This window comes from Callorhinchus milii, unplaced genomic scaffold, assembly GCF_018977255.1.
Source record: "Callorhinchus milii isolate IMCB2004 unplaced genomic scaffold, IMCB_Cmil_1.0 Scaffold11, whole genome shotgun sequence".
Lineage (NCBI taxonomy): Eukaryota > Metazoa > Chordata > Chondrichthyes > Chimaeriformes > Callorhinchidae > Callorhinchus > Callorhinchus milii.
In genome coordinates this window covers 18,609,470-18,623,150 of record NW_024704752.1, presented here as the reverse complement: position 1 = coordinate 18,623,150, position 13,681 = coordinate 18,609,470, and the positions used below count along the sequence as shown (strand labels likewise).

The window sequence follows — 13,681 nt, the reverse complement described above, 5'->3', positions numbered from 1 at the left end:
TGATGGGTCTGTGTGTCTTGCTGGCAGATGCGGCAGCCTATCTGCCGATGGCCTGCAAACTTATTAATTCATCTAAAATGCTGTTGGATCATTAGTACTTCAGATGTTCAAAGGCGTAATTAATCCAAGTAATTGTCATTCAAAGAGCACACGTTAAGCGAATGACCAATTATTTATCTGGGCCAAAATACCAGGCGAAACTCCCTCCTCCTTTTGAATAGTGCCGTGGGATCTCTAACATCCATCCAAACAGGCAGCTGGGGACGTCGATTTCCCCGCCGTAACCCACTGAAAATTGATGGTCCTTCAACAGGTTTCATGTCAAGCACAGTCTCTGCAATGGAGCTGTGACAAGCAGTGTCATTGAGTGATGGGACACATCATTCCGTGCAGTGGATTTTGTCCTATTATTCCCCTGGTCAGTGTGAGTTTACACTAACAACCAACATCAATATATTTAGCAACACACACACACACAGTACAATTAATGGACTAAACAATCACACAAGATTAATATTTTAAACCCTACACTTACCTATGGTATTGAATTTCACTTCGGTTGCAGACCTGTACTTTGACATAGTATTAAACGTAGCTTCAAGTACAGTGCAGGGAATGGCACTCTACTGTATTTCCCCACATACAATTGCTTTACAGTGGACAGCATTCTAATAGATATTTCTTCAAGAAAGTGTCTACAATGTTTTCTGTGAATAAACTCATGTCTCCGATCTGTTTCCCCACATACAGATGACGTTTCTCCAGGAAACTGTACGTAGGGAATGTGAGGAACGCTTCGAGCTCACCGAGGCTCTGGGACAAGCCCGGGAACAGTTACTGGAACTGAAGAAGTTAAATGGAGTACTTCCACTTTCTCAGCACTCAGATGGTCAACCAAGCCTCAACTCTTCCCCTTTTTCTGTAGGCAGCCAGGGCCATACATCCCACCGTGTTCTCTCTTCCAGCACGACTAAAGTTAGTGGCTCAAAAGGGCTTTCAGCCAACCCCAGTCCCTCAAACAGCGCTCTGAATAGTTTCTCTGGCTGCAGAAGTTTACCAGCCATTTCCATGCCACATCCACCCAAAGGCAGATTGTCGACTGTAAATGAAGCCAAACTGCTGATTGCAGCTGCTTTTAGAAAGAAATAGACCTGCACGAAATTCACGACTGGCTTTAGGTCTGAGCTTAGTTTGGGTGGACTGTTTATACTGTGTACATATCTTTTGTAAACACACCATTTTATCTATGGTATTATTAATAATAATAATCCTGTATTAGATAATATAAATAAACAAAACCGTGGATTTGCCTGTAAAGAATGAAAAACTTTAACTGTTGCACAGTTTCACACAAAAAAAAGGTTCACACTTAATGAGTCCGACAAAACAGGAAAGGTTTTCTGTTTGAGAAGTACAGTAATCGAATTATCTAAGTTCATAATTCTGATTGCCTCAGAACATCTGTGGTAGCAAATTAGATGAAAAAATAGAATAAGGTGAAAAATAATTATTAGCGATGATAATTATATAGATAAAAATCTAAATTCTCACTTTAGATGCCGTCAACAAAGACAGTTTATGACAAGGAGAGTTTAAACCATTTTCATCCATAATCTTTTGAGTGAACTGAAAGCAAATGTCCCCTTTTTAGCTATTCTTTTGATATAAAAAAAATCCACATTGTTTTCAAATTGTGATGAAAGTATTGGTTTCATTTAATAACAACTAAAGGATACAACTAAGTTATCTTAGCCCACAGGAACCGTGGTATGTGGATTCCACACACTAGCTTTGCTAAGAGGATCACTGGAATGTCAAAACCAAAGTGTTTGTTATTTGTTCTTTGAAATAATCAGATAAGCTTTACTAAGAAAACGTCCTTCGTGCATTCTGTTAACCTCTAGTTAACCATCATGACCGAGGCTTGCTGATTTGAGTGCCAAAGGTTCCAGGCCTGGCTGTGTTGCCTGCTGTGGAGTCCAGAGTTCATAGAGTTGAGACACGATATTGCCAATTTATTAGAATCTAAGCAGTCAGTTAGATTGACCTGGAGGCGCAATGACCTTTTGTGTGGTTGAAGCACAAACCCAGGCAATAAGACCATTTATGACATGTAGATAATAATAATCCTTGCATTTGATACAGCGCCTTATTGCGTCTTCGAGACGCCTCAAAGCGTTTCACAAGATATACTGTAAAGTGAATTGACTGGTAAGATAAAGTACGATACAACACGTATTCTGAGACAATACGGGTTGTGAAAATCTAACCAGGAGGAAATCACGACTCAGAAATATTTATGAAGTCTAAGCTCTTCTTGAAGATTATTACATGTATATATGTTTATGGGTATATCCTCTCTAGTTCTGTAAGCTACTCATGCCTCATGGTGGAATCTCAGGCATGCTAGATATCGCCTTGTTTTCATTTATGTGAAACATTCAACTGCATTCAAGGAACAGTGCAAACGTCAAGTGAGTGTGAGTGAGCAGCACAAAGGGTATGAGTCACAAATGTGGTTTAGTGAAACACTAATAGAACTGAAATCCATCCAAATTTATATTACCAAGAATAACATTGTGTTGGGTTAATAAATGAGAACCATTGAAGCACCTTATAATAATGCCACTAAATGTGTCTGTTTTTTAATTCTATGCTCATTTTGTTAAGCTGATGGACAGATGTTCAATAACTTGCGTTCAAGCCAATGACAACACCAGGAAATTGTGCCATCAGAGTTATTTAATGATAGAGGATCTGCATTAAAACCATGCCAAATATTTTATAAAGACTATAAATGACGTCGGTAAAGACCTCAATGAAACATTTTTGGGGTATTAACGTGGAAGAGCATCTCTTTCCAAGATGCTTTGAATATATTTGCAATTATGTCTTGAAAAAACTGCAATAGGTTATCAGGGAGATGACTATGTCCAGGAAACTGGACTTTAGTTAGCAAACAGCTCAATGCTGTAATGGAATGATGGTAGGGTTGGCATTGTAGATGGCTGAGATAAAATGGGTCAAAGGGACGTCTTCACCCAAACTGATCTTGTGAACAAATATTCCTTCCATTTTCACATGCAGCGATTGTTTACTGTAAGCCTTTGCCATTAAGAGACTTAGTTCAGGGTGTTTATTTATTAGAAAGACATTAAATAAATACACAGGGATACAGAGTATGAAGCTTTGATTCATTAAAATTCGATAGATGTGACGCGTAACTCACGAGAGGCTGATTTGGGTCATGAAAATAGCACCAACACTTGTGCGTTCCAGCAAATATATCATTGTTACAGAGGGTGAACCACTGAGATGAATTATCATCCCCAAAAGCTCAGTTTAGAACAACAGGCTAATTCAGTTGATACAGGACTCTTGCTCACAGAGACAGAATGACTTCAGTGCCTTGTTTTGCTGATTGAATGCTCAAGTGAAAGCCAAATAACTGGAGCCTTGGAGAAACTTATTCCTCTTATTAATTTTTAAAAACTTTTTTAATTTCCTGCCTGGAGAGAGGCATCTGATTTCTGGCAGCCCTAGTGTCTAGGCTCGCACGTAATCAGTTTATCTCTATTGTTTGTTTTTCTTGTTTTTAAAAAAAATCCAATCTAGGTTTCAAAAAAATAAAAATTGTTCTGCTGCTGTTCTCAAATCAGCACATTCTGTCTGACCCAATATCGTAGGATCGATGTCCTATCGTTAACAATAAGATCATTTACTAATTATTTGATTATTAGGCGCAAACAACTAGTCCCGAGATGTTCCCTGGGTGAAGGGCGATATAAATTAAGTTGTTGTTGCCCCTCTTTGAATGATCTCAACCTACCTTCTTTCTTATACTATTGTTGCTTCGCAAATCCTTTTCATTTCAGTGACCTTCCCTGCTTACTTATTCTTCAAGTTGTTTGTTTATAAGCTTCCCTTACTTCCCATCGTATATTAATAATAATAATCCTTGCATTTGATAAAGCGCCTTATCACATCTTTGAGACATCTCAATGCGCTTCACAGAATATACTGTAAAGCGGATTATATTTTGTAGGCGAAATGTGTATTATCTCCTAACGTCCAAACTCTTTACCGCATCACTATACTGTTTGGGCCCTTCATCAGATTAAGCAGTTTATCTGGATTTACTGTCTTATCATCTTCGTCATGTTAGAAAATTCAATTAGGTTACCTCAACACCTCCTTCTTTCTGAAACGTAGATTCCGAAATTTATTTTGGGTTGTTCAGCCCTGAACCCACTCGGGAAATAAATATGCTGCCTATGATTAGATTGACTAGAACTACACACTACTCTAGACGAGGTCTAACCAATGCTATATATATATATATATATCAGAAATATCAGCTGATTTCATTTGTTCTGTATCCCTTCGTTTTATCCTGCTCTGAATATGGCCCAGTCCAGTACCTTATTTCATTCTATACTGCGGTCAAGCTGTGGAAAATGACTCGACAAAAGCTTTTGAGTCTAGAAAGGGGATACAAGGAGCGTACCAATATAATTGGCCTTGGGACCTTGCAAATCCTAATATATAACTGACACGGACAAAGTTACACTTCAGCAAAATGTTCAGGTTTGGGGTGATATCAAAATAGGAGCATAAGCAAATACAGTAATGAAGAAATATGCAATTGGATCCAAAAGAATTTAGATCATTTTGGAAGTTAAGATGCTAAGTGACTAAGATGCTAAGATATGATTCATAAGGTCGCAAGAGAGGTTTAGATGAAGCCTTTCCCATCTTGATCTCATCTTTCTGGAAAATGAGCATTGCTAAGAGTTTTCCTATGGTAAATGTAAAATAAGTTACTGTACATGGGAGCCATATAAACAAACAAAACCAAAAGAAGTACAATGTTTCATGGAAAAGTCAGACAGAATGCTGATTAGCAACACATTTCCAGGGATCATTGTAAATAAATAGTCTTTGAAACTGTAGATTCATTGCTTTGCAGCAATAAAAATAAGACAAATGCAGTCATGGTAATGGGTAACATTAGCTGAGGGTTAGAGGCGATTTTGCTGTATGAGGTGTTGGTCAAACTGTACCTTGAATACTGGGGTAAAATATACAGTATTTCTTAGTAGGTTTATGGGGTATTGAATGTCTGTTATTATTGCCCTTGAGATGTGGGCATCGATGTGGGCAGACAATATGATATCTGGTCTTAGACATCTAAGTTACGAGGAAAGTTTAAAGAAGGTTAATTATCTCCAAAAAACGAGAGACTATGAACTTTTTAAGATTATAAAGAGGATTGACGGGTGACTCAGGCCAATTGTTCATTATAGTGAAGCTTTCAAACAATGGGGAACTCAAACGAAAGATTAGAAAGCTAAATGTAACAGACTTGAACAGACATGTTTTACATGAAAGGAAACAAACTTGTGTAATAAGTTACCAGGGAAGGACATTAGAGCAGATGGTTTACATAGTTCAAGATGAGTATTTGGAAAGAACAAAGAATTGAAGGATATAATGAGATGTCAGGTTGTTGGAGTTGAGAAACAATATTTTTTTGGCCTTTCCCTGTACTAAAATTCTTATAAATGTTAAAAATCTCTGAAACAATTCCCTCCTTCCCTATAGAAATAGAGTGAGATACTCAACAATGGATTCTCAAGGTATCTGTATCTCTCAACGACATAGCCTTGTCTGTGAATAAGGTGGATATTATGGTGTCAGATCAACTGGAAGTACTGTCTTCTTTTCGAAGCTTCCCCAACCAGTGATTATTGCTGGTTATTAGCATTACTACTCTACTCTTCAACACAAGAGGTTCATTTAATCTGATCAATTATTTCAACCTTATTTGCTCAGCTATTAGACCGGCTGATTTAGGCGATAATAAAGAAGGAGGAATATGCTTATTGTAAGTGTAGATTAGAAAACAGATTTACTCATGTGAATCCAAGAACCATGATTGTCCATAGACCGAGTCCTCAAACCCTGATAAACAGATGCTTTGTAACTCATTAGTGCAATTAGATTATGAGTGTCTGTTAACATTTCAGTGACAATTTTGCATTTAGTTTCCGTTGCTATCTATGGATCTTACGGTTTCTGGAGAGCAGATTGAATGAAGAACATTGTAAGTTCCAGAGACTGATCTTTTATTGGGGGTGGGAATTTACAATAGTTAATCAAAAGCAATCCTTGGCCCATAAATCAAATGAGGTCCAGGATTTTCTGGAGTTGAGTAGCCTCTCTCTGACGGGAGAATATCGCGTTGCTTCTGGCCATTCGTGAATCGTAAGTGAACCAAGACCACGTCACCAATAAATGACAAGATGGAATAAGTGCCATAAATCGGCCACCATGACCTGGTGTAATCTCATAGCTTTTTTGATCTGCTGACACTTTCCAAAATTAAAATAGTTTTTGATGAGTAATTAATAATGAAACATTAATACAGATTAATAGATGGCGGATGGGGGTGGGTGAGTCGGGGGGGGGGCGTGTTGGAGGAATATTTGCATGGGCTGGTGAGATACTTTTGTATTATTTTGTTCGTAGGGTGGATTGGAGAAGCGTGAGTTGCATGTTGTGCAATGGATGACATGCAGATCGTGAGGCAGAAGAGAGATTGGGTTCCTGTGGTTTTGGCTGGTTGACAAGATTGGGTTAGCAGTTGATTGCCATCTGCTCTGCTCTGGAAAAGAAGTTCCAGGATGTCACACGGGAAGTTGACTCAGCTGTTCTGTGGCCTTATTCCCCCTCCTCCTTCCCTGCACTGTTTGCATGCTTCCAACTTAACCCAACCTTGGTAGAAATGCAACAGTCATTCTGTCTTATCGCAGAAACTCTTATGTTTAATGGAATTTGACGGAGGCTGCCTCTTGTGTACTTTTCGTCAGTTATAGATCTGTCTTCCAACCATACAAAGTGCTGGCTGAACACGGCTGCTTTCCAGATTGATAATCAACGGTCTGGAACTCACGGCCTGAAAAGGGGGTGGAAGCAGATTCGATAATAACTTTCAAAAGGGAATTGGATAGGTACTTACATAAAAGGAAAGAAATGCAAGGTTGCGAAGAAAGAGAGAGCGGGGGGGAGGGGGATCTAGTCAGGTAGCTCTTTCCCAAGAGCCGGCACAGGCAAAATGGGTCGAGTGGGCTGCTTCTGTGCTGTAATATTCTATGATTCTACGACAAAGGTGCATCGCAAGCTGGAAAATGTGCTCAGACAAAGGGGTTCAATGGGTTTGCTGCTCAGATACCCGATTCTTCCTTATTTCTCTTACTTAGTGCGGTGATGATGGGAACTGTTTCAGGCATTTGTATTTTCTATTTTCAATTACTCGGTATCACCGAGTCAGCAACGTCTCTGACAGAGAGAGAGAGAGAGAGAGAGATTAATTCCTCAGAGTTCTGTTTCATTCCGAGATGAGAACTGATTTTGAATTTCCTCTATCAAAGTTCTGCTGGTTCTTCAAACCTCAGCCGGCGGTTTCATTTGGCTCTGAATTTGGTTTCATTTCAGAGTGTGATTGTGTGGTCCGTGACCTTGCGTGACCTAACCTGCAGTTCCTCACGCCTGGTTCTCAATAGCTGGCGCTGGGGCAGCAAGTGAAATGCATCAAGTGAAAACAGTAAATGATTCCTGACTGACGTGCAACATGTATTTCGGTGTCAAAGACTGATCTGCACGTAGAGTCTTCTTGTATACCAAATGCTTGATGAGACTTACTCAATCAAGATTGCGGTGTCACTATTATGTTCCCTGGTTTCAGGTGCATTTGGTCTGCCTGTTCAGGTGGACTTTACAGCCCATGCGATGTTATTTGAAAAGAGAAGGGAGTTTCTCTGGAGGTTCTGGCCAATATTCCTGCAGATAAATTAATTGTTGATTCCATAGCTGTTTGGTGGTTCATTGCTGTGTGCAAAATGGCTGGTGTGTTCGCCTATATAAAAAAAAATCAGCTATGAAGCACTTTTAGATGTTGTGACATGACAGGATTAGATTAAATACTTGATCAAACTTGTCCAGGAGTTCCTCTCCTCAGCTGGGTTCCTCACATCAGGTTGACACCAATGTGAGGTGATGCTTATCAGAGGGAACAAAATAATTTTGTTCTGATGAAGGGTCGAGGAACCGAAACGTTGACTCACTTTCCTTTCTCCATAGATGCCGCCTGACCTGCTGAGTGCTCCCAGCCACTTCTGTTTTTGGAACAAAATAATTACTATTATTACTAATTAAGGACCACCCCACCCCCACCCCCTTCCCGCCAAAGTACTGTAACAGCCAGAGATGATTGACCAGGATGATTTGTGATGTGGCTGCACTTTCAGCCACTATACCCCGAAACTCTGGAACACTCTCCCTCTATCCCTCCTCGTTGCCCCACCTTCAGGTCATGCCTGAAGACCTTCCTCTTCGACCGGGCCTACGATCACCTCCCCCCCTTCTCTGTGACGCTGCCCTGTGTGAGGGCCACTGTGTGAATGCAAGTTGTTATTGTTTTTGTTTGATTATATGGCCTCATCTTGTTCTCATTTTACATTGAGAAGACACGGTGGACTGGTTCCACTCAGCCCCCGTGTGAAGTGGGCACAGAGCCTAAATGTCAGAACCTCACCCGAACTTGACCAGTTCACGGTGGACGAGGTCAAAACTGCATCTTATTCCACGTTGGCTCAAGTTGCTTTTATAAAGCAGTCAGCGTTGCACCTCGAGCATGACTGACTGGAATCTGGTCAAGGTCCTTGGCTGTGAATCACGTTTCATCTGTACAATCATATCAAAGAAATTGGTTTAGATCTGATAGCTTCACTATGAAAGCGATGTGTGGAAGCTAACCGAGGGGATGGATGGTAGATACAATCTGAATGTAAGTTTGTTCACTCAATCCAAAGTGGGAGAAAAAGCAGTATATGCAGCAGATGCCATATGTAAAGCAGATCCTTTACCCAGTGACAGGCTTATAAGAACATAAGAATTTGCTGGACGAAAGAAGACAAAAGTCCATCTAGTTCGCCTTCCACCATCCTGGCAGTCACTTGACATGTCGTGTCCCAAACTATACACTGTATCTCTCTCCAGATATTATTTTCTCACAGAAATCTATCATTTATTCTTCAGACAAATGACATTTTCTGTTTCCACCGTCTGTCTCCCGAGGGAGCCTGTTCCGTAAGTTTACTGTTCGCTCACCCAAGTCGTGTTTTTTCACAAGTGCAAAAGTTTTTTTTTCTCATTTTTACAAATAGTGAAGAAAATGCAATCGTGCATGGTTTCTGTTTTGTGTGGCGTGCCATGTATGTGGTTGTACTGTGTGTTTGATATGTTAAAGGTATGGGTCTCCAGATATGAATGCACATGATATAACATTGATTTGCTTTACAGCAGTAAGATCTCCTTCAGTCCTGACAACCCAGCAATGCAATCAGCAAATAAGAGAATAATTCACAACTTAAGCTAAAATATATATATATATACATACATACATAACCCATCATCCCTAGCAGTACAGAACTGCAGTCTTGCAAATAAATCGCGAGACTGAACACAGAATTCAATCTATAATCATTCATGTTTGGTGAGATTTGTCAGTTTCCGCTTGGGTTGATTTGCAATCGCTCCGGTAGTGGCTGATATTCCCACAGTGGATTGTCCCAAACTTCTCGTCAAGCACATTGACACAGAAAGGAGCTGTACACTTTTAACCATTCAGCCTTTATTCGCTGCCTAAAAAAAAGTTCTCTTTACTAAGTCCTACATAGACTGGGCCTATGCGGTGCCACCTCATTGACTACCCTGGACCTGAGCAGCCCCTCTCGTCAGGTCCTCTCTTATAATAATAAATAATATAATAATTCTTGCATTTGATACAGCACCTTATCATGTCTTCGAGACGTCTCAAAGCGCTTCACGGGATGTACTGTAAAGTGAATTGACTGTATATTTTGTGGCCGAAACGTGGCAGCCAATCGCAAACAGCAGCGTCCCACAGACAGTCATGGACTGAGTGACCAAATTATTATTATTATTTTGATTTATTTATTTTGAAGGGATTATTACCTCCAGGAAAGCGATCTGCCAATCGACTAACAACTGGGTTCCTACGTACTGCTCGGTAAACAGGCGTGTGGAGTAAGGAAATTTCCTAACATTGGGCCCCGCCGGGAATCGAACCCAGATTAATAATTAAGAAAAATATGTTTAAAACCAGCCCTGCGGTGACTGATGCATTTCTGGGCTTCCCCCCCTGCCCTGCACCCTCCCCAATCCCGACCCCCAGCTCGGGTCCGATACACTGACCGTCCAGGGCCTTGGGACATCCTCCCGACGTGAAAGACGCAATACAAATGTAACTTTGTTGTGGATGTTGTTGTTGTAGACCTTCCTTCAGTCTCTCTCCTTCTCACTTGCCTCTCTTCGCCACGAGAGATATTTCTGATTTACTGAATGTCCTCCTCGCTCCACCGAAAAAAATATAAATCCAGGCATTTGAGGTACGTTTCTTAACAGTTTCTATCTGTAGAATGATAGGAAATACACTGTGAAATCAGACAGCTGTTACATCAAAGATAGTGAATATTTCTCTGTCAGATCATGATATATGATAACTGACTCCGTAGCTAAGAAGAGTTACGATGGCCTCAAAAGACAATAGCCTCAAAAGTGCGGATCTTAAATTACAAGGTTACCAAAAGCTTCAACTATTTGTAAAAAAACATGTTTTGAACCCAAAAGGATTTAAATTCCATTAAGTAAATATATTTGTACCTCAAAGAGATTAATCCTAGCTCCTTTGTGAAAATGCGACTGTTTTCACCGTTCACTTCCCACAAACACTAATTTATGATGTTTTTGAGTAGTGAAGAGCAGAACATCCAAAAAAAGTCTTTTTTTTTTAAGGAGGGCAATAAAAACAAGATTCATTTCCCACCTGAGTTTAGCTCTGGAGCGATTACAAGTTCCACTCAGGGTATTGAAACATTTGCAACTGAACTGTAATAGTGAAAATCTTGTCGAAATTCCTCAAGCATTTGCACTCTGCCCTGTTACTTCCAAAACCAATTTTTATTATAAACTTCAGGTCAGGCATCTGACCGCGAATTCCATATTCAACAACAACAACAACTTGGATTTGTACAGCGCCCTTCACACGGGGTAGCGCCCCGGAGTACTCGACAGTGGCGGAGTCTGACCCTGAGCCAGGGGGAGAGGGAGGGGGTGGGGGGGGGTGACCGATCAAAAACGAAGGACTTTAAGCAGGAATTGAATGTGCGGATGGAGGGAGGAGGCAAAGCGGAGGGATTGAGGGAGAGGGTTCCAGAGTTTCGGGGTCTTAATCCACCACAGGACATTGACAGTTAGTAGTTTTAGCACAACGTGTCCAGATTCCAAGACTGAAAAGAAACCACACACTCAGTAAGAGAATTCACTTCTGATTAACGTGCCTATCTGCAGGAAACGGCTTCGTTTGGGCTAAAAATAGTTCTGAAAACTAGAAGTCGCTAGCAAACCACCTCGGGTTCTGAACCCAGCTGTTGCGAGGTCATAGCTGGTCAGGTTTGTGAGTGTGAGGAAGATGTATGTGGTGCCATAAGTCTTGGTCACATAGCGAGACTTCTGCCACTCTCGCGTTGCCTTCAAGCTAACACCAATGCACACCCAGACACCATCTCCCTCCCACCACCACATACCTGTGAGACCATCTGTTCCTCGTCTTAAACTGTGAGAGCTAAAATATCATGGGGTGCAATATATTAACTTTCGCTCATTCTCCATTCAGATTTCAACCACACAGATGGGAGACCCCACCATACCCAAACCTTACCACCATGATTATCCTGTTCCGCCATTCATGAAGTGATCTGTATTTCAACCCCAATTACCTGCACTTGCCCCTGGATCCCTGGATACCCTGACGCAGTGATTCAGTGTTGAAATGCAGAGTTGTGGCCAGCGAAAGGGTTGAAACTAATCGTTCCATTTTCACTTTCTGGTTCTATAACCTCTAGAACCTTAGCGGCAAGTCAAAGTCACCCTAAGGGAGTGAGAGAGAGCGAGTGAGTGAGAGAGCGAATGAGGGAGCGAGCGAGCGAGGGAGGGAGCGAGCGAGGGAGGGAGCGAGCGAGGGAGCGAGCGAGGGAGTGAGTGAGCAAGTGAGTGAGTGGACAGCTGCAGAAAGGTGCCTTGCAGGAATTCCTGCAAGTCGTTTGCTTTGCTTTCCCACTCTCTCCTATATTTTTGTGATTTTTAATGTTCTTTAAGGCTTTTTAATTAAATCTTTATATGTAGAATGTAACCTTCCCATAATTCTTTCCTAAGGTTTATTTGATTGAATGACTAGCTTAGCAGGGGTTAAAAAGCAGCTTTGCTGGACGGGTTGAGGTCGGCTTCTGATTACATTTCATAGTTTCCTGGGAAGATGTTTACTCCTCTGAGATAATGAGCGATCGGGTCCTTGAGTGTAGATGTAAGAACAATGGACCACAGAAAGAAATGGCTGCAGCCTCAGACACCTGCCGATCCCAAGGCTGAGAAGCAAGCCGGCTGTGGGAGGCTGCCCGGAAGTTGTCCATATCTTTCTCCTTATCAGATGTTTTCCCATGCGAAAAGGGCCTGCTCGAAGATGGCTAGCGGCCTGCGAAGGGTGGGGTCTATCTGTGTGACCAGGGGGAGGTGGCGCTAGAAACACATAAAAGAAAGATGTAACTTTGAAATAATTGGGAGTTGTGCAGAGGGTCAGCACACTTCCCAGTGGGATCAATATTGATTCTACTGTATCTATGTATGTATAGGGTACAGGGGGGAGGGAATGTACCTCTAGAAAGTGACCATGAAAAGTAAAAGAGTTGGAGTAGTGGGTAATATGTTTTCGGTTCTGTCTGTGAGGCAGAGACGTAATAACAGTAGTAGTGTTTGAAACACAGAAGCCAGGTTAGACAGTATGAGTGAGGTGTTGGGCTGAGAGCTGATAGTTTCTGTTGGGTTTCCAGGAGCTCTCTGTGATTCTCTGTGATAGTTCTGTGATCTCTCCAGTGTGTGTCAAGGTGTGATCCCTCTACTGTTTAGTCTGGAGTACGAAACAGCGCCCGGATGCGTGGTGACGTCCCTGTATCGTCGGTACTACTGTTGTTGTTTATGACCGGTTGTGTCCGAGGGTTTACCGGACGCTGGTCTCTGTTCAGTGTATGTATTACCAGAATCAGTTGTCCCTGAGGGATTTCCAGGCTGATTGATCTCCGCTGTGTATTTTGAGGTGTGTTGTTTGTCTGGAGTGCTGAGCAGCCCCTGAGTGCATGCTGTGTGATAAATGTTTTGCTCACATAGAAGTGTTGTACTGTTATTGTGTTGTTATATGTCATATGATTTGATTACAGATTGTTAAACCTTCTGTTTCATCTTATGCAATCAACTCTATACTCTTACCACCACCTGTCGAATTATCTACAGTTTACAACTTTCTGGTTCTATAACCTCTAGAACCTTAGCCACAAATCAAAGTCACCCTGAAGGAGTGACTGAGCGAGTGAGCGAGGGAGGGAGGGATGGAGGAAGGGAGGGAGTGGAGAGCTGCAGAAAGGTGCCTTGCAGGAATTTCGACAAGTCGTTTGCTTTGCTCCCCACCCCAACCCCCCCCCTAAAAAAAAAGGTCACACAACCTGGTTCCGATTCCTTTCAACCTGTCAACCTGACCTGGAGTCAGGTG

General features: G+C 41.5%; 1 protein-coding gene across 1 annotated transcript in view; it reads left to right on the top strand.

Moving 5' to 3' along the window:
* The window catches only part of lekr1 (leucine, glutamate and lysine rich 1), a 66,692-nt gene extending 64,554 nt beyond the window's left edge, over positions 1 to 2,138 (top strand). The window contains exon 13 of the mRNA XM_042339314.1: positions 751 to 2,138. Within this exon, the coding sequence (XP_042195248.1) occupies positions 751 to 1,149 (399 nt within the window). The 3' untranslated portion in view covers positions 1,150 to 2,138. The remainder of the gene's footprint in view (positions 1 to 750) is intronic.
* Positions 2,139 to 13,681: the final 11,543 nt, after the last annotated feature.